Source organism: Bactrocera neohumeralis, chromosome 2 (assembly GCF_024586455.1).
Source record: "Bactrocera neohumeralis isolate Rockhampton chromosome 2, APGP_CSIRO_Bneo_wtdbg2-racon-allhic-juicebox.fasta_v2, whole genome shotgun sequence".
Taxonomy (NCBI): Eukaryota; Metazoa; Arthropoda; class Insecta; order Diptera; family Tephritidae; genus Bactrocera; species Bactrocera neohumeralis.
In genome coordinates this window covers 64,931,716-64,952,132 of record NC_065919.1, presented here as the reverse complement: position 1 = coordinate 64,952,132, position 20,417 = coordinate 64,931,716, and the positions used below count along the sequence as shown (strand labels likewise).

At 35.7% G+C, this 20,417-nt stretch overlaps 3 protein-coding genes and 1 long non-coding RNA gene across 4 annotated transcripts; 2 read left to right on the top strand and 2 right to left on the bottom strand.

Moving 5' to 3' along the window:
- On the top strand, positions 1 to 657 carry LOC126756844 (general odorant-binding protein 99b). The gene is made up of 2 exons (XM_050470264.1): positions 1 to 118; positions 178 to 657. Exons 1-2 carry the CDS (start codon positions 77 to 79, stop codon positions 595 to 597), a joined length of 462 nt encoding a protein of 153 aa, XP_050326221.1. The 5' UTR covers positions 1 to 76; the 3' UTR covers positions 598 to 657.
- LOC126756914 (uncharacterized) lies at positions 537 to 1,650 on the bottom strand. The gene is made up of 2 exons (XR_007666654.1): positions 1,615 to 1,650; positions 537 to 1,560 (listed from the first exon to the last, which is right to left on the bottom strand). It is a non-coding gene; the product is annotated as an uncharacterized LOC126756914 (long non-coding RNA).
- Positions 1,651 to 7,047: 5,397 nt separating this feature from the next.
- Positions 7,048 to 7,824, top strand: LOC126756836 (general odorant-binding protein 99a-like). Its single transcript, XM_050470252.1, has 2 exons — positions 7,048 to 7,164; positions 7,259 to 7,824. The coding sequence occupies exons 1-2, from the start codon at positions 7,099 to 7,101 to the stop codon at positions 7,670 to 7,672; spliced, it is 480 nt and encodes a 159-aa protein (XP_050326209.1). The 5' UTR covers positions 7,048 to 7,098; the 3' UTR covers positions 7,673 to 7,824.
- An 11-nt stretch (positions 7,825 to 7,835) lies between these two features.
- On the bottom strand, positions 7,836 to 10,395 carry LOC126756852 (uncharacterized). Its single transcript, XM_050470277.1, has 2 exons — positions 10,235 to 10,395; positions 7,836 to 8,351 (listed from the first exon to the last, which is right to left on the bottom strand). Exons 1-2 carry the CDS (start codon positions 10,292 to 10,294, stop codon positions 7,956 to 7,958), a joined length of 456 nt encoding a protein of 151 aa, XP_050326234.1. The 5' UTR covers positions 10,295 to 10,395; the 3' UTR covers positions 7,836 to 7,955.
- Between the last annotated feature and the right edge of the window lie 10,022 nt (positions 10,396 to 20,417).

Genomic DNA, 20,417 nt, shown 5'->3' with positions numbered 1-20,417 from the left:
CGCGCGAGCTGTCACCGCTCAACAGTCGCTCCAAATACTTCGCTCAACGCAGCTCGTCCGACAACATTAACTAAATATGAAATTCTGCTTAGCTCTGCTGTCGCTGCTCATGGCTGTGGTTAGTAAGAATGCATATTTATTTTAACCAGTTCGATTATTTCCGGTTGTTGTTTCTAGGTCTTCGCCGTCGCAGATCATGCCGGTCACTCCGATTATGTGGTCAAAACCAATGAGGATTTGTTACGCTATCGCGATGAATGTGTCTCGAAGTTGAGTATTCCCTCGGATCTAGTGGATAAATACAAGCAGTGGAGCTTTCCAGATGATGAGAAAACTCACTGTTATTTGAAGTGCGTTTTGGAGAAGTTCGAATTGTTCGATGCGGCAAAGGGCTTCGATGTGCACAAGATACACCACCAACTGGAGGGCGCTAATGCCGATCACTCAGACGCTACGCACGGAGCTATTGAGAACTGCGCAAAGGAAGCCTCTGAGGCTGGCGATGACGCATGCGTTCGGGCATATCGTGGCTTTAACTGTTTCCTTAAGAACAACATACAATTGGTGCAAGCTAGCGTCGAAAAAAGCAGCAAGTAGTGTTTTTAAATAAAAAAAGGTGATTGGTTATTGTGCGAAAAATATATCTTTACTCGAAAATTATTTCTTTTACTTGTACACATACGTTTAAAGGGATGTCAAAACAAAACTTAGCTTCCAACATGTCATTACTCTCTTCTGGTCGCAATCGGTCGAGTATACCATAACTAGTTTTTTATGTTTTCTGGAACCTCTTCGTTCTCTTTCCCTAATAAACTGATTCTTATTCCTATGGTTAATTTTCTAATGAAGCTGTATAGAAATATTTTAATAACCAGGCATTTGCTGTCAGAGGGGGTTCCTTTTGTCAGGAGGTCTCCATCAATATCAGCTTCAGATTCACTGATAGTGCCCTCAAGTGTAGTCAAAGAGTGTTTGACCTCCTTATCAGTAGCATCAAGCTATCTTGTCATCTAACTTGTTTGGGTGGCTGGTCACTGCGGAAACTACAAAACCAAGAAGCTTGCTGGGTGAGCACCTTCACTCCAATTTCATCATATTATTAACGAGCCGTTCCATTGGTGTCTTGTTGCGCTTTAGCATTGCATTTATTTACTTCCGCCTGGCATGTGCTGATCAACAACCAAAAGAGGTCCTACTTGCCCTTAGCAAGGTTCATCTCACTGCCATGGCAGGTGTTCTGATTGAACACCGACCAATAGGCTTGTATGAGGTGAGGTTACCTATCTTGTCGGGCGCAAATTACCAATTCCTTCTCAATTGTCGAGCTATTGCTACATTGAAATCGCAACATCTCTGTAGTCTCATTTTCGGCAAACTTGGCGAAGAAGTTTAACAAATTGGTGGTAAGCCCAAAACGATTTTTACACCTATAAGGGTCTAGTGATCCATACTTTGGAACTATAAAGGAATAACGTCCGCAGCTGCTTAAGCAGGATACTGAGTTACCTTTGTAGCGAAGAATACTCCTACGACTTCACCTAATCATGTGGTGATTCATACCTGTATGTATATCATAGAATCGGTCCATAAATTATTTGTATAACAACCGCTTACTTAATATTTTGCTTTCATTTTGGTGTGTGACTTTATACTGAAATATAATGAAAATGTAAACAAAATTAAGTTGCATTCTAGAAATGTATATATACTTGTATATATATGTATATATGTAAATATAATTGTTCATAATTACAAGTACAAATCGGTAATATTCTCGTTCTGTATGTCTATAAATATATACATATATCTTTATATTTATAAATCTGTATGTATTTACATTGTGACAAAAAACCACCCGTAAATTATAATTTAATCTCCCTGGGTAAATGATATTTCAAAAAAATGTATTTTGCTAAGTTAGTAGCACTGTCCTTAATTAGTTACTATGCCAAATATCAATGCGATCTGTCAAAGAGTTTGTTTACAGCAGCTGCTTAAGTCGGTACACCACAGTAGTGCGTTTCGATTTTTACAATGAATAAAAAATATCGAACATAGAATTTGCCTCAAATTTTGTATTTCTAATCAAATTCGTGTGCGTAATCGTTGTGAATGTTGGAAAAACTTACGGTTATTCAGTTTTATCAAAAACACAAGCCTACGAGTGGTACAAAGCCTTCAGAGAAGATCGAGAGATCGTTGGCGACATGCCTCGTGCTGGACGACCTTCGACATCTTCAACTGACGAAAATATTAAAACAGTGAAAAGCATCAATCAAGTGTTAGATTGCCATCTCTCTAGTGTTGGACATCACTCGCGAGTCCCTTCGAATAATTATGATGGATTTTTTGGATATGAAACGCGTTCTTGCTCGACCCGTCCCGATAATGCTGAATTTTTTTCAAAAAGAGTGCCGTAAACAGATCTCTGTATATCCAAATGCTTGATCGTGCGAATTCCGATCCAACGTCCATGGAGAGCCTTATAACTGCCGACAAGACATGGGTTTATGAGTTTGGCATACAAACAATCAACAATGATCAGAATGAAGGGGAATTAAGCTGAAATCAAACAGACCACGAAAAGACGCTCACGAATGAAGGAGATGTTTATTGTTTTCTTTCGATATTCGTGGTTTGGTGCATCATGAACTTATTCCAGAGGGACAGACGATCAATAAGGAGTTCTATTTGGTCGTATTGCGGCGTTTGTGTGAGAACATTCGTCGAAAAGTCCCGGAATTCTGGAAGTACATACAGTTCATGGATTTTACACGATGATATTGCACCATCGCATCAAGCCACGATTGTGACTGAATTTAAAACCAAAAACGCAATGTATACCATTAATTAAATACTGTATTCACCAGATTTGGTTCCGCGTAATTTTTCTTGTTTCCCAAATTGAAATTGTCGCTCCGTGGAACCCGGACTCAGTCGATCAAAGAGATAAAACAAATTTCGCTTAAGGAGCAGAAGGTCATCCCAAAAAGTGCTTATGAAAAATGTTTCGAAGACTGTAAAAATGGTTGGCATCGGTATATTACATCTGGTGGTCATTACTTTAAAGACGACCAAACAATATTGATGAATAATTAAATATTTAGCGTTTTATTTACACTTTTCGGGTACTTTTTTGTCACAATATAAATGCGCATACACACATTCATATAACATATGGGAGCGTCAATCAGTTGCATAACTATAAGGGTAACATTAAAAACAAGTAAACAGTTATTAATAAAAAATGTGTTCTTTTCTTTAAGATCGTGGACCTTAGCATTTTGGCGAACCCGAACATGTCGCTATTATCCATATTAGAAAAATCGCAGATCGAGATTTCTTTGCAATTTCATGAAATTCATTTAACTAAAATGGCACGTTCCACTGTTTCCTCTCATTTCAAACTCATTTCAATGGTGTATAACATTTTCCGGCTTATAAGACAAATGCTGTTCAGTGTAATAACAAAATTAACCACTTAAGTACAGTTAGTAAAATAGATTGACGTATCTAATACGACACTGAACTTATATCTGCCATTACAGCAATATTTCTCGAAAGCTTCAGGGTAATATTTCAAGCTTAAAAAACACGATGGAAAGCTGTTTATGCATATCCCTTTTTCTCCTTTTCATCGATATGTTTTAATCTCTTCGAAGTGTCATTTAGCTGCAGTGTAGCTTGATTTGAGGTTGGAGTCATGTGTAGAAGTTCACGAAAGTAAGGAAAGTTCTCTGATCGCCATTCACTTGAGAGTGGCCAGAAACGATTCTTTTACACATGGCTCAAGCAGCTCACTACTTCCGGTCTTTAACCAAATATCCTTTGGGTAGCTTAAGAACATCAGTTTGAAGGCGAGCGAAAGTGAGAAGGCGAAACATCCCTTGCACAGGGTTATACGCTGGGCTTGGGACCCGCACGTAAAAATACACCCCAATGAAAATTAGCAATCAGCCTGCTGTTGTTAACTCGGCTATAATCGCGTAAGCGGTGTCTACGCCAGTAAAGAAGAAGAAGAAGTTTGATTTGAGACATCTAAACTGTGTGCTTCATTCCAGCTAAAGGTTTTTAACTGTTTTAATCTATCGATTATTTTTTTCTGTTTTGCACTGAACAAATTATTTCTTATCGAACAACTAAAAACTCTATCAAATAAAATCATTGGTATTTGACGCTTGCCAATTTTTGCTTTTATTGCCATATCCTTGCTAAATCCCCACCGTATTTTTGGTACACCCTAATGAACATGTTCGTAGGTCATGCCTACTGAAGCAAGTGCTCGCATATGTTCATTTGTACTCGTATTTACGTATGTGTATAAAATTCAATACAAAATATAAAAATTAGTTACGAGATAAGGTCAGTTATGACCTGATATACATATATATACAAGTATATATATATATATATATAATGTACATACGTATATATGAATCGATATATATACATATGTAATAAGCAAACAAATAATCTCATAGCCTCAGTAGCTCTGAGGCACTATTTTAATTACCAGTTTTGTTACTTCTAATTATTCTAAGAAATGTGGCAATAAATAAATTTAGTACTTATCTGATGTGCATATTAAGTAATGGGAAAAGCACCGGTATATGTAACAAGCTGCAATGCGGCTCAGCGCCGTTGATAATTAGAAGAAAATATATAAAAACAATGAGTTATTTCGATGGAGTTCAGCTTCACGAAAGCTTTGAAAGTTAAATTCTGACTTATTCATATATAATTTGTACCATTTATATCTACCAATAAATGATTTCTACTACTTTTAGAAACAATTATTATTCTGACCGGCAAAACGTTGTTAAAAAATAATTAATGATATATTTATAGATAGTAATAACGTTAGGTTACTTTGTAATTAATTTAAAGCTGATTTTTAGTTATTTTTTTGGATCGAATTAGAAACTATGGGTTTGTATATTTGTTCTCTCTTCAACAGCCATTTAAAATATATTCAGTTGAATTATCTAAAACAGTACCGGTGTTTTTATGAATTCTAGCAATTATCTTATTTGAAAGATAGCAATCTTTGAGGCTAAATTAAATATGAATTTTTGGTTGAAGTTCTCTATGTGTAGACAAAGCAAGCAGTAGAAACAAGGAATAGCTGATACAAAGTAGAGCTGGAAAAAATATGTCGATATACAATTATCGATAATTTTAATAATATCTAAATATTTTATTCTGCATACAATGATAGTCACGAGCCAAAATCGCCTAAAGGTCTGTATCAAATAGTGAAAACGTTATACATATTGAGGGGGCGCCTGCTTTAGAGCCTTCAAAAAATCGATTTTTTTTTAGAATTTTTTTGGGAGAGAAAGAAATAATTGATTAAAGCGAAATTTTTAGGGTTTATAGTTATATATTTAAACATCATTCACAAATTTTTTGGATACGAAATCTTTGATATTCTGCCTTTGGGAAGCAATTGCCCGATGCATCTCGCATGTGCATTTGTCGGACGGCGGGCAGGATGCAGGTCCCAATTTATATCGGAAACACAAAATTCAAAGAGATTCATATTTTTTAATAATTTATCTTCTATATAAACTAAAAAATTTCAAAAAAAAGTGTAAAATTTGACAATTTTTTTTTAAATTGAAAAAAATGGTTTTTGACCAAAAAAATTTTACTTTATGTTGTTTAAAAATATGTTCTAACTTGACTTTTCCCCCTCGGAAAAAAGGATGCGCCCACCTTGGCAGGATTTTAGTTAAAACCTTAACTTAGAGCTTGGACGAAGAAAAAAAACTAATTGGATTACGAGCAGACATTTTTCCAAAAAAAAAATGAAAATTTCAGTAAAATTTTTCGACATTTTTTTTCAAATAGTTATAACTGAAAAAAATCCTTCGTCCAAGACTTTCAGAATTGTATATCAAAGATCTGTGTAAAAGTTTATGAATGTCGGTTGAGTAGTTCTCGAGATATTTTGCCAACCGACTTCAAAAACACAGTTTCGAGAAAAACGCGTTTAAAGACGGCGCATTTAGCCTGGTTAGCCTCGAGATCAACTTTAAAATTTAAGACAATATTTTAGAGGTGTAGACAATAGAAAAATCGATTTTTTGAAACTCGTAAACCCATGTAACCACTTAGGAAACACTCTTGCTTTGGTTAGATCGCGCGTTGGCCTGCCTTTCTATGCAGGAGTTTAAGATCACAATTTTCAATTTCAGGCAGCAAATACGACGACGACGACGGCGATTACGTTCAAAATGTTGCCTGATTTTTGAAGAAATATGAACCGATGATTCCGACGGCCCACATGCCATACTCTAACCGCTGTGTTTTCAGGATGAAATGGCAGTTCTTGAATCTCTTAAGGTTGCTTTTTGTACCAAATGTGATAAATTTCGCTAAACAAAATTTGGCAGGAAAACGTCGGATCTTCTTGGAACGAAGCGATGCCGCTTGGGAAGGTATCACTGTATGCTTTCAAATTAAGATCTCAACGTAAAATAGGCCTAGACGTTCCATACATCAGTCCGACTTGCTGCGAACGGCACCAAATCGACTCTCCACGGTCTCGGTAACAGATTCACCGATATCGGACCACCATACAAACTGAACGACAAAATCCAGTTCTTGTTTGGAAACTTCTTTATTTGTGAAGGGTATTCTAATTTCAGTGCAACCAAAGCTTTCTATTACATAATGGGACTGAAAATATATGTATAAATAAGAAATAAATGTGACAACCACATTTTGAAGGAAAATTGTTGGGTTTATAAACAGATAATTTAGAACTCAGAAAAGAAAAATCTTATCTGTGTTTTCGAAGCTCTCATTTTCGCATAGCAACTCAACTTATTATGTAGGAAGTACAAGATTAACCCTTGAGCCGATGATAGTAAATCCCTTATTAATATTTCTTGTTCCCTACACACAAATCCAAATCTCGAGCGGAATTCAGTTTTATTTTTAGCTAGCGATTAAGTGATACGCCTTTGCTTCGTGTGAACTGCACTCGCTCATCCATATTTACATACAGACAGCATGCACTGTTTATGGTTTTGACATCCAACGGCTCCAGCGGTGACTTTACACTTCTCAGTTGCAATCTGAACTTGGACAATGCCACAAGCAATGAAGTGTACAGCGTTCGTTTTCATTATTCTCTTTGCTGCATTATTCGCGCACGTAAGTAGTCACATAATCGCACCGTAACAATTTAATTTAATTGCAATGTTCACCGTCTGTCTTTTTTGTGCGATCGCCAATGTTTGTGTGACAGATCAACGCCGATTACGAGGAGAAGACGGAGGATGATTTCTTAAGCGCCGGCGAGCGTTGTTTCCAGCGTGAGCGTTTGGCCGCCTCCTATCAGCGTCGCTTCGACAACTTTGATTATCCGGACGAGGAGCCGGTCCAGCGTTATGTGCACTGCATTTGGACAGAGTTGAAATTGTGGAATGATCGCACCGGTTTCAACGTCGAACATATAGCGGCCCTTTATCGCGATAAGGCGAATACGGAAGTGTTGGTGCCGATATTGAGCGATTGCAATCGGAATGCACAGAATGAGCCGACCCTCAAGTGGTGTTACAGGGCCTTCAAGTGTGTGCTAAACAGTCGGGTGGGTCAGTGGTTCAAGGAGGATGTCGGTCGCAAATTGGAAGAGCGGCGTGTGGGAAATCATGTCGCTTGAATTGCTTCGCACACACATACATATATACATACTTACGTTTGTTGTTTATTTGCTGATAAGCAAGCACATCTGTTTGTGTAAAAATAAAATATTTGTTGTTTGTGGTATAGTTATATGCACATACATTTATTACAAATCAATTTCGAAAATCAGTGAACTGTAATAAATATGATTTTAATCGTAAGAAAATCTATAATACATGAAAGTATGTATGTAAACATGTAATATCAGCAAATATATATGTACATATGTATACCATATACGAACATAAATTTGGTTTCTCTCATAATTTCGCACTCACTACGTACTCTCGCAGCCAAATGCCCATTTGTCCTGCTGTCGCACAACGATACGCCTCGTAAGCCCATAAATCCAAATCTGTTTGCTGATGTTTTTGATTACAGTAGTCCACTACGGTCATCACTTCGTTCCCATTGTGCTCTTTAATGAAGAATTTCGCTACGCGCTTGGCTTGGTAGCCACTGCCATCGGTCCATAAACCCATGTTACTAGCTATGCAGCGTATGTAGGCGGCGGCTTTTCGTTCGGCACTCTGGTACTCCTTGTCCATTGACGTGGGCGTAGAGCTGTTTTCAACACAAAATCCGTGCGCTTTGTAAAGTCTTCGAGAAGCTTCCTCGTGTTCGGAAATCGGTACTGCTTTTACGGGCGTGAGCAGCTGTGATGATGAAAAACAAATTATTATCTTGGAATTTTATCTACAACTGTATATTTAGATTTGACTTTTAATAGAGAGGGGTTACTATTATAATCAATCCTCAAAGTACTTTTGATCAATTCAGAAAGCTCCTACAGTGATGCAGTTTTCGTCATCTCTGCTATTGGGAAGATTGGACACCGTAATCCACGTTATAATCAACACATTATTAAATCTTTCGAGAGCGTCTGAGAGACACTTATACAAGGGTTCCGTTGATAAGATCAAACACTTTAGGGTGAAACTTCGTTGACACACGTTTATTACGGAAAGCATACGACCATAGGTACCAACTGAGTTGGTTAAGTATTCGTTAGCTTCATTTTTGCTAACTGGACAATAGTTTTTGAACACTCATATATTGTAGCAGCTCAAAAAACAGTTATCTTCTGGTTTTAACTGTAAGTATTGTATTTTTTTTTTTTTGTTTTAGCTCGTACTATTTTTATTAAAGCCATTATTTCATATTATTTTTCATTTCTTTGTTCGAATATGACTACTTGAGTCCCTCAAGAACAACATTTGGACACCATATAGGGGCAGAAAAGCTTATGGACTAATAATCAGAGAACGTTTTTGAATGAAAATATGACTTCATCGTACGACATAATATCCATCTATCAGGAAGCAATGTTTCAGCAGAAAACGAAGTTCACCTTTTTCCATTGTAAAAAACAGTAATGGTAGCATCACTTTGAAACTTTGGGTGAAACGTTGACACCACTCTAGTAGTCTAGCGCGCTTCCTAAGAGACACCTTACAGTGCGCACTTTATCTATATTTGCTGTGAAGCAGTGTATCGAAGAAGGCCCGAATAAATCCATCCGCCATCGCACGCAACAATTAGAGCTGGGCCCATCCGCCTTACTCAATATTTTGCGGAAGAATCTTAGTTTTCGCGCATTCAAATCGTACTAGAACTGAAGTCGGCCGACCATCAAACGCCTCACACGTTCGATGAATTGGCCTAACACCAGATGTACGTTTTTACTAGAAAATTTTGTATAACGATGAAGCTCGCTTTTGGTTGAATGGAGATGTTAATAAACAAAACTGTTGCATTTTGAACGAAGATAGCTCTTAACTACATCCTCAAAATGTCGCCATTGGACTATATTTCTTCAACAATGAAACAGGCAATAATGTTACAGTGAATAGTGAATGGGTTTTAGAGCCATATTAATTACTTTTTCATCCATGAAATAGAGGATTTTGATCTGGTACCCCAATCTGTCAACCATCGCGTTTACAGCAGCTTCCTAAGTCGGTACACCTCAGTGGTGCGTTTCGATTTTTACAATGGATAAAAATATTGAAGAAAGAATTTGTCTCAAATTTTGTATTTCTAACTAAATTTCGTGTGCGGAATCGTTGCGAATGTTGGAAAAGACTTACGGTTATTCAGTTTTATCAAAAACAGAAGTCTATGATAAAGCTGAATTTTTTTACAAAAATAGTACCGCAAACAGGTTTCTTTGGACATGCTTGATCAGGCGAATTCCGATCCCACATTCATGGAGAACATTATAACTGCCCGTGAGAATGGGTTTATGAGTTTGACATGCAAACAGTCAACAATCATCGGAATGAGGGAAATTAAGCCGAAACCAAAAAAACTACGACAAAGGCGTTCAAAAATCAGGGTGATGCTCATTGTTTTTTTGGATTACTGTGAAGGTGACAAAATAAATATTGATAAATAATTAAATATTTTGAGTTTTATTTTATAATTTTATAGCACTTTTTTCTCACAATGCATGTACATATATATTTACACATTTGTGTTTTGTTATATTTAATAACGTAAATTTATTTAATTATTCACAAATAATTTAAATGCTTACACTGATTTGAACACAAAACACAATTGTTAGCGGTATTATTAGAAATCTCGGTATTAACATATTTTGGCAATTTATGTATATAATTTCCTTTAAAAACTTAAAAAAAAAATTTTACGCGCGTTTACTTTATATTCGCTGTACCGTTTTATTTTCCACGCATTTGACTCACGACTATTTCGAACAAAACAAATTGCATGGGCTTTTATAGTTAGGTCAACTTTGTTGTTATTACTCAATTACATACATATGTACTCTACATACATATATACATAAAATATGTGTGCATATAAGGTATCTGATTTAGAATAAGTATGTCTGGTTGAAGTTTTTATAGGCAAAAATTGCCACATAAAAATTATAAAAAAAGCCGCGGCAAAAAACCTGGTCGACGCTGACATAATAGCAACACATACCCAGATACATATGCGCATACATACATACATATGTATGTATATGCGAGTAAGTATGCACCATTAACCTAGAATTCAATGGTACCGGCTTTGACAAACTCGTAGTCAGACATGAAGTCTACCATATGTTTAAATATAGAGGTATATTTGTATGTGTTTTTATATAATATATACTCTATGTACATATGTATATACATATGTATTTGCACCCATTAAGCAATGAAAAATAGTTCTTTAAACTTTGAAAAACTTCACTCTGCTTCAATTATATTTACTTAATTTTTTGGGAACCTACATATAGTACCCAAGTTGACTTAGAACTTAGAACTTTTACCGGGATTTTTATTTATTTTTTTTGAAATCGAGAATGAATATAGCTGCCGCATAAATAATGAAAGATCTGTTGAAAAGGCTATAACTCTCCAGTCCAACTATTTTTTGAAAGCATTATGGAGACTTGAGTATTACGGTTGCCCCCGAATTCAGAGCAACTGTAATTTGACTCAAACCTAAATGTTTGCTGAACACATAAAATTATATTATAGAAATACTACAATAATAAGTCAAATTTCACAACCAAACGAAATCCACCAAAAAGTGTTCAACCGCATAGGTACTGAATATGTGGACCCCAGTATCCATAGTTGACTTTTGACCGAAAATATCGGTCAATGTAAGGGATACAATTGAAATTCAGAGAAAATCTTTTCCGGATAATGATATCTCTGTGTATTAAAAGTGTGTTGAATCGGGTCAATATTTCCTGAGCCCCCGTATACCTATTATAAAGATTTTCGAACTTCCGGGTGGCTTTATACCGCATTTATCGGCCAATCTCAATGAAAATTAAAGAACAAGTTTTTTGATATGTGGCATGTTAATATTATTACAATTGGATCATGATTGATTGTAGTAGTACTTCATAAACCCTCCGGTTTTTGATATAAAACGGCATGTTAATTATTGTCATGCATTGTTCCTTCCATATCTGCTCCCATATACTACTACATATAGTGATTTTTCATTTTTCTAACAAATCTTATATCGAATATGTTGGTCAGTGGACGAGTTGTATATGTATAAGTATGTATGTACATATATAAAATTACTTGGATTCCGATTTCCCTGGCTTTGATTCGTGCAAGTGGCAAAAATCGCTTCGGTTGCACCCGAACTTAACTCTTCCTTACTTGTTTCTTTTTAGACGTAATATATTTTTGATTTATCTACATAGTTAGAAGTACTCTTTCTATTTAGACTAGTGGAGAGCCTTTAATTATGGTATTATAACAAAAGAAAGGAATTTATAGTAGTTAGAAATGCGTCGAAAAGGAGAGAAGAAATAACAAATATTAAAAAAATAATAATTTATGGGTTATCTGATATCGGGAAAAGGAAGGAGGGGGCATGATTGAATTTTAAGGGTTAAAAAATTTATATTGATTTTCGGCAATGCTACTAGTTCTATAAAAAAAAGTTATACGACAATATTATAGATAATAAAAATATTCAATTTAGAAATTGAAAAGTAAAACTATGATTATTACAATTACTTTTTTATTGGTTATACAATTATGAACTCAATAATTGCACAGAACCAAAGAGCTGCTGGTGTAAATATGAGTATCAACTGTAAAACGAATTAAACTGGAAAGAATATTTATCGCTTCATTACCCATTGCAACGCACAAATCGGGTAGCTCAATCCAAAATACATACATACGTACGTACATTGTGATAGAAAAAAAATATTTTCATATTGTTATTCTGGTATAACAATCATGAGATATTTTGAAATCTAAAAAAATTCAAATAATTATGTATGTATGTACTTATAGTACGCACATACTAAGCATACTACATACTCGTATATATGTTTGTAAGTAAGTACATGCATATAATTGCCGTAAGTAAACGTATATAATTAAGTCTCGCTATTATAAATGTACATAAGTCATTAAGATCTAGCTTTAAATGGGTTTGTGATGATCTAATTGCGTCTTTGTATAAAATATCCAAATATATTATCAAAATTTGATTTTTAATTACTGAAATATTCCAACAAAATTTCATCTTCAAGGTTTTCAAAGTCTACTCATTGTAAATTGTATAAAGTGGTTTGTGGAAATTGTTAAGGCTTTGCAATATTAGATTGCTATTTACTTGTCCTCGTCTACTAAGAGGCTACATAGAAAAGATTGAATACGAATTTCTTATAAACATGTAACTTTTTACCTAATTTGGGTATGTTGTGGCTAAGCTAAGATGTTGATCAATTTCATATTATATGTATGTATGTACTTACTAAAATATCGGGATCGGGGTAATTCATGAAAATTCGAATTAGTGTGTGTTTGACAACTGTTTGCATCCGACGCGAACAGGCTGTCCGGCGGTCGGCCAGGTCACACCTAAAACATTAACTAAAATTGTTAAGTCGATCCACAAGAGTTTGTTGAGTCTATTGCCATCTCTTAGATGTTCACAAGAAAAAACTACGCAGTCGTGGGCCCATCGGAAAAACGAAATTTCCAGCAATTTGTTAAGGGGGTATTCTGGTTTAGAAGCCCGAATTTTAGGTATTTTTTTGACGCGATAAAAAAAATCAAAAATTATTTTGACTATCCATTTTTTACATGCTTTTTATTGATATTCTAAGAATATAAAACATAAATAATATAAGAAAAAAATTAAATTTAAAAAAACTGCAGGTCGGCGAAGTAGAGACTGATGAAACAATGGCTTGTCCTGGTGTGCAGGATATAAATCCTTTCCGTGGCCTAAAATGAAAATTTATGCAAAATCCGTGAAGAGTAAAAGTGTAGTTATCACACTACGAAACGTTTTTGAAAAAAATTTTGTTTTTTACAAAATGGTGGAGATTTGAAAAAAAAGTTTCGTATTTTCCCTGTATTTTTGTGGTTCGGAATTTAAAAAAAAAAAAAAAATCGAAAGCTCTTCGTAGTGCGATACTATAATGTCAGTTAAGTAGTAAACTTGAGATATCATGCACACCGTTTCTAGAAAAGTAGTTATGAGAAAAACGCGCATAAAGTTTGAGAACTAGTTGCGCGCAGTCGGAGTCGGAGTCACAAAATGTGCTGTAACTCGGAAAATAATTTGAATTGCGAAAAATCCTCTTAGAGACATTTTCTTAAAGGGTTATATTATAAAAATATGCAAAAAAAATCGATGTTTTTTCGAATTTCTAAACCAGAATACCCCCTTAAATGGAAAAAATCGTCAGACATACACATCAAATTTGAGTGTAAATGCCAATATAAAGAGAAAATCTCAAAAATAAAATGACTGGTTGTGATATAGACAACTAAATGAATCTAATGATATATGATGTCCTTCGGAGAAGATAGGCTAGAAATATGCGCACCATTTTGATTATAAATTCTCTGAGAATTTCTAAGACAGCTATGAATATGTGCCCACCACCAGAAATAAAATATATTTTATACATAACTCATCAAACGAACAATAAATAATATTGATTCAATCTATTCTGTATGAAAAATTCGAGTACTTTTTGCTTGTATAATTTTTCCACAAAAAGGGTATATATAAAATATATAAGTATAATAGTATAAACGTGTATATATTTATTGTAGCTACATCACATACATATGTGTGTATATACGTATGCAATATTTGTGGAAAAAATCACAGAATCAATGAACGATTCCATTTGAAGTGTTGATTCTCTCCAGCTGATTGATGATGTTTTTAATTTTCTCTTCTATCCTTTGCTTTTCATTTCAACAAATTGAAGAGTGTAAAGAAAGCGAAGAAATTAAGTTGGAAAAATAATTGAATTGCAGGTTGTATTGAGTGGCAAGAACACACTTGCGCTGGAAAAACTTATGCAGAGGTAAAAATAAGGTATGCTATATGTATGTATATATTAGGGTGTGCGTTATTTCCCAAGTTGGTTTGTATTTTGGAAACGCCCGCCAGAGTTTCAGTGTTTGCTTTAAAAAAATTGCGCGTAAATATTCAACTTAACAGTGAATAAAGAGTGAATTTTACTTCTTCCGCATATTTTAGAAGCGATTTGTTGATCCTTTGCAATGAAATTTTTATCTCTAATGCAAATTAACCTACAACTTTGAAAAAAAATGTTTCTCTTCAAACAAGGTTTAATAACTTTTTTCATAAAAATGCTACTGTAAAAATTATAAGCAGTTAAAGTTATGAATATGTACTGAACATTCAGGTCTTATAAATTGTGCGTTGCTCATACGACATGACATACATATATGTACATGCTCAGTTACTGAAGCCTGAGTCTGAGTGCATTTGATATACATATAACTTTAATGGCGTGTGACTTTTGAAGAAGTAAATTTATGGAAAAAATCACTAAATCCTTTTTGTGTTAGAATATATTAGTGCGCATAAGTTCCTTCAGTTTGTCAATAGTTAGATCCAGCAGTTAATGATGATCGATTTTGCTTTATCCACAGCGTGATAACCTAGCCATTTGAAAAAGAAAATGTATATCCAAATTAGTGACTTTGTTGACGTGTCAAATACTTTCAGTTGTACGAATTTGATCAATTTTTTTGCTAAATAATCGTTATTTACTTTCAGTCAATGAAATTGGTGACTTAAACACATTGGGTATTTGAAAAAGTTTACGAAGGTGCTATTCCAAGGCGTGCCGTGGCTGATTTCCTCGGTTCCTCGTTTTCGATAGCGTCCGCGTAAAGGAAGGCCAAAAACCTTCGAAAATGGTGAATTGCAGGCATTGGTCGATGAGGATCCCTGTCAAACGCAAGAAGCGTGCTTCAGCATTGGAAGTCAGCCATTTCAAAGAGACTATATGCGCTGGGTGTGATTCAGAAACAAGTAGCTTGGGTCCCCTATGACCTCAATACCCAGAGAGGCACGAAAAAGTTATTCTGCGGAATGGCAAAGCCGTTAAAACCTATTTGGGAAGTCCTACTTCTCCCGCTATATTCCCCAGATATTGTACCGTCCGCTCTTTATTTATTCCCTTCGATGGCCAAAGGTCTGACGCAGAAACAATTTCACTCAAAAGACGATATCAAAAATGGCTTGATTCATTGATAGCATCAAAACATGAACATTTTTACCGCAATGTTGTTCAAGCTTTGTCTAAAAGATTGGAACGAGTTGTCACTAGCGATGGGTAGTACTTCCAACAATTCATTTGTAACCATTTGCTTACAATAAAATTGCATTTTCATTAAAAAAAATACCTTGAGAATTCAGTTGCACCTTACACCTTCTTTTTCAATCTTGAGACCCAGCATTAATTTTTGGATAATATTCGACCGAATAGACCACGTGCAGTGCGTAAAGAAGAAAATATAGCAGCCGTAGCTGAGAGTGTACACGAAGACCGTGGAGAGTTGATTGGGCGCCTTTCGCAGCAACTCGGATGGATAAGGAACCACTTGGCGCATTTTACCTCGAGATCTTAAATTCAAAGCGTGCAAAATACAGCTTGTGCAAGAACTGAAGCCGCTCGGACCTTCGAAATTTTGTTCAACGATGAGGCCCATTTCTGGCTCAATGGGTATGTAACAAGCAAAATTGCCGCATTTGGGATGAAGAGCAACCTGTAGAGATTCAAGAGCTGCCATATCATCCAGAAAATCCAACGAACGTAACCGTCAATGGACACCGTTATCGCGCCATGGTAACCGACTATTTGATGCATGAAATTGAAGCTCGTGATCTCGGCGACAAGGTGGCGCCACTTCCCACACATTACATCAATCAATGGATTTATTGAGAAAACACTTCGGTGAGCAGATCATTTCACGTTTTTGGCCGGTCGATTGGCCACCAAGACCGTATTATATCACACCGTTAGACTTATTCCTGTGGGGATATATAAAGTCTAAAGTCTATGCGGAAAATTCTGCTTGGATTTAGAACTTGGAGGAAAAAATCATGAGTGTAATTCCCCAGTTGCCAGTCCAAATGCTCGAAAGAGTCATGGAAAATTGGACTCAACGCATGGACCATCTGAGATGTGGCCGCGGCCAATATCTTGAATATATTTCATTAAATAAATGCAAAAGAATATTCTTTCGAATGATAATAAACGTTCGCCATTAAATTTGAAGTTTAAGTGTTTTTATTTTCATTGCATTTTATCAAAAACTAAGATTTCAGAGGGAGTGTTGAAAAAAGTCAACTCAGAAATAACGAACACCCTAATCTCCATACATATATATGTATATATGAATATATGTGTATGTATTTGTGTATTTCAACAATATTAAGAAAACTCTTGCGAAGCTAAAACTCATTTTGATATGACGTCAAAGTGTTTTTTTATTTCTACTAATGGTGGAAGAACTCGAGCAGTCTCAATTGTGTTCATACACACACACACAAATACATACACACACCCACATGTGCAATTGCTTTCTATTAAATCGTTGCAAAAGCTAAACGATTGTTGTTGTTATTTCGTTTTTGTTTTTGTATTTTTCTGCTGCTTTTGTCGCAAGTGCGAACTTTGCATGCAACGAACACCCACCTGTACCCCTCTGAGCCTCCGCTTATGCCACGATTTGTAAATTCTAAAACACAAGGACTCGGCTCCTTTCAATCGGCGTGATTAGCTTTGTCAATTTGCCACCGTCAATGGCGTCAGTGCTGCGCAAGTGAAGCGTTACAATGCGCTCACAAACAAACAGCGAAACAATGGAGAAATTAATATGCCACCAAAGTGCATGCAAAATCCAAATATGCAACTGCGGTGCATGCAACAACAGCAACGAGCACCAAATGCAACTGCAAAGGGCTAAATGCTGCGATTGCGTCAAAGTGAATGGCGAAATGGCGCTCGCTTCACTTGTGATTTGAAAATATGTGACTTAATGACTTGACTTGACTTGCGCCTCCTTGATTTCTCATTTTTTCTTGTTTTGCTTTTGTTTCTGTTTGGCGTTTGTTGCAGTCTCTCGGCACAAGCTGCGGTTAACATTTACCGTTGCAAGGTTTAGTACAAGAATTTCCAATCAGTTTTCAAATTGTGCTCAATGAGCTGTTTAACGCCTTGAACAACACACTCGTGTAGGTGGGGTGCGCGGGTGTTAAGTGTTGGTAGTTAGCAGTGCACCAGACCAAAAATGCTCGCATTGTCCCATTATGCGATTTATGGTAACTTAGTGTGTTTAACTTTTGTTACACACTGTTAAATTAATTTGAATTTGTGTATTTGGAAGCCTAGCACGGAGTTTCTTGGTTGCAGTTTCCTGCAGAATTGTACTTTTAGTCAACCTCTGTCCCCTGATTTTTTATTAACTGACCTATGCAGGCTCGATAAGCTGTCAAGGAACTTTTCTCAAAACATATTAATGCCACTTCGTTTAACACTATCAAACTCTCACTTTTGCACCTAATATAAAGAAAGGTTAACTGTTAATGTTAAATGTTAAAGATCAGTAGTCGTGCAAATGTCCTAAAGTAAATGTATTTTGATTAGTATGAGCTTATTTGACTTTATAATCTGAAGTATTAAGAAATTATAATGATCTACAAACAAAAAAAGAATGGTCTCAATAAGACCTATTTACCGACAGAAATGTTTTGCGTTCTTGTGGCTAACTTAATTCCAGATATCGCGTTAGTCGTGTCAACACCATCACCCATCTTAAGACCTAGCATTCATTATTGGATAATATTTGACTAAATATACTATGAGGAATCGATTCGGCACCGTTCACAGCAAACTCGGGCTGACATATGGAACGAACTGGCGCATCTTACGTCGATATCTTAAATTGAAAGCGTACAAAACACAGCTTGTGCAAGAACTGTAGCCGCTCGACCTTCCCAAGCGACATCGCTTCGCTCTATGGGCTCTTGAAAAGTTCCAAGAATATTCGTCGTTTTCGAGCCAAATTTTGTTCAGCGATGAGATCCATTTCTGGCTCAATGAGTATGTAAACAAGCAAAATTGGCGTATTAGGAAGCAACCTGAAGTGATTCAAGAGTTGCCATTTTATCAAGAAAAAACCAACGGTTTTGTGTGGTTTGTAAGCCGTCGGAATCATCGGTACAGATTTCTTCAAAAATGATGCCGTCGAGAACGTAACTACCAATGGCGACCGTTACTATTTCATGCCTTAATTTGGAGCAATCTTTTATAAGTGCTAGTAAGGTTTTTTATATTGATTAGGTGTTTTAATATTAACATAATTAATTGAGGTATGAACTATCCTATGTTTTAAGTTCGATCAAACTGGACACCGTGTGCTAAATTTTACTAAAATCGGTTCAGTAGTTTAGGGGTTAACCCCGTGGAAAATGGACATGTGAATTTAAGTTATATGATATCAAAAAACATCTTACGGACACCAAGACTGAGATCTGTTCAAAAATTGTATATTACGTTCCCAAGTCTTATGGTGTTGTGCCGACTTTAACCTCATTACTAAGCGCATCTCTCCTAGCGGTTGGCTTAAAATTTCTCCCTCATTGTACGAGTTATTAATTGCAAAAACAACTAGTGGAACCTTTCAATTGGTCTTGTAAAAAGAAATCCATCAGTTCTGCAGTTGGTTGAAGTTTTTATTTATCATAGTTAGTATGATCCTTTTTATTACATAACTCGTTGGCCAACTAATTAGAACTCAAATCTTTTGTGGCAAAATTTGACAGTCGAATTTCAAGGGCATCTCTTAAAGAGAGTTTCTCATCAGCAAAATTATTCGCCATAGACAACAACCAGTGACTTGTTGCCAGGTCCCGACTGGTGAGTCATACGCATCTATTTGTTGCCAAGCATGGTCCTATTTGAACACAATTTCTTTCTTATAGGCCAAAACTGACTGCTTCTGGACGATTATTTCCTTCAGATAGTCCAATTGACAGTACAGACCCAAGGAGTAAGGGAGTTGGTCTCAGTAGATAATTTCTGGCTAACCGCTTACCGTGACGGTTTTTCTTGACGTTGTTATAAGTGATCCACTTGTCATTATCAATGGCACCGATACATCGATCTCATTTTATATCAAACCTTGATTAAATAGTTACCAACGATAGATCTTATTTTGTAATACTTGTATTGAAAAAATAATTTGACTTCAGTTTACTGCCCAAAACATGTGAAAAAAGTTATGACAGAGAGCTGAGACGTTTAATTCTTGAATCAACAATATTTTTGTGTTTTAATTTTAAGTTTTCTTTTTATTTTCTTAATTTTGAATATACCTATTTGATGTGAATGAGTTATCATGTGAAAACCTAACATTTTGAACATATCCCTACATATAGCAACACATATTTACACACACAGGATATTAATTTGTAGAAACAAGTAAAGAAAGCAACTGAGAAAAAGTAATTGAATCCTTGAAAATAAATGTTTGTATGGAAATGAAAGTGTCATCGAAAAGATTTGATTGATTGGGGAAGACTCATCACAAATAGGTTTATTAACACTTGAAACTGAAATGAAATCGAATAGTTTTAAACATTTTTTTTTGTTAAAATGTTAGTTGGTGAAGACGTCACTTTTTTCCATAAAATTCGAATTCTTTTTGAATGTGCTCATACAGCACATTTAAGAGGCGGGAGGTCTGAGGTTAGGTTAGGAGTAGCTTGGTCACAAGATTGAACCCAAATCGATGATTGTCACTTGGACAGATATTCGTCCTTTTTGTTACCCATAAACTCCTAAGGGTGGATCACCAGATCCTCACAGATCGACGAAGAGTTTTGAGTTTACTACAAATTTATTAAGGCAGCAACTTCGCTAAGTTCGCCAAAAGCGT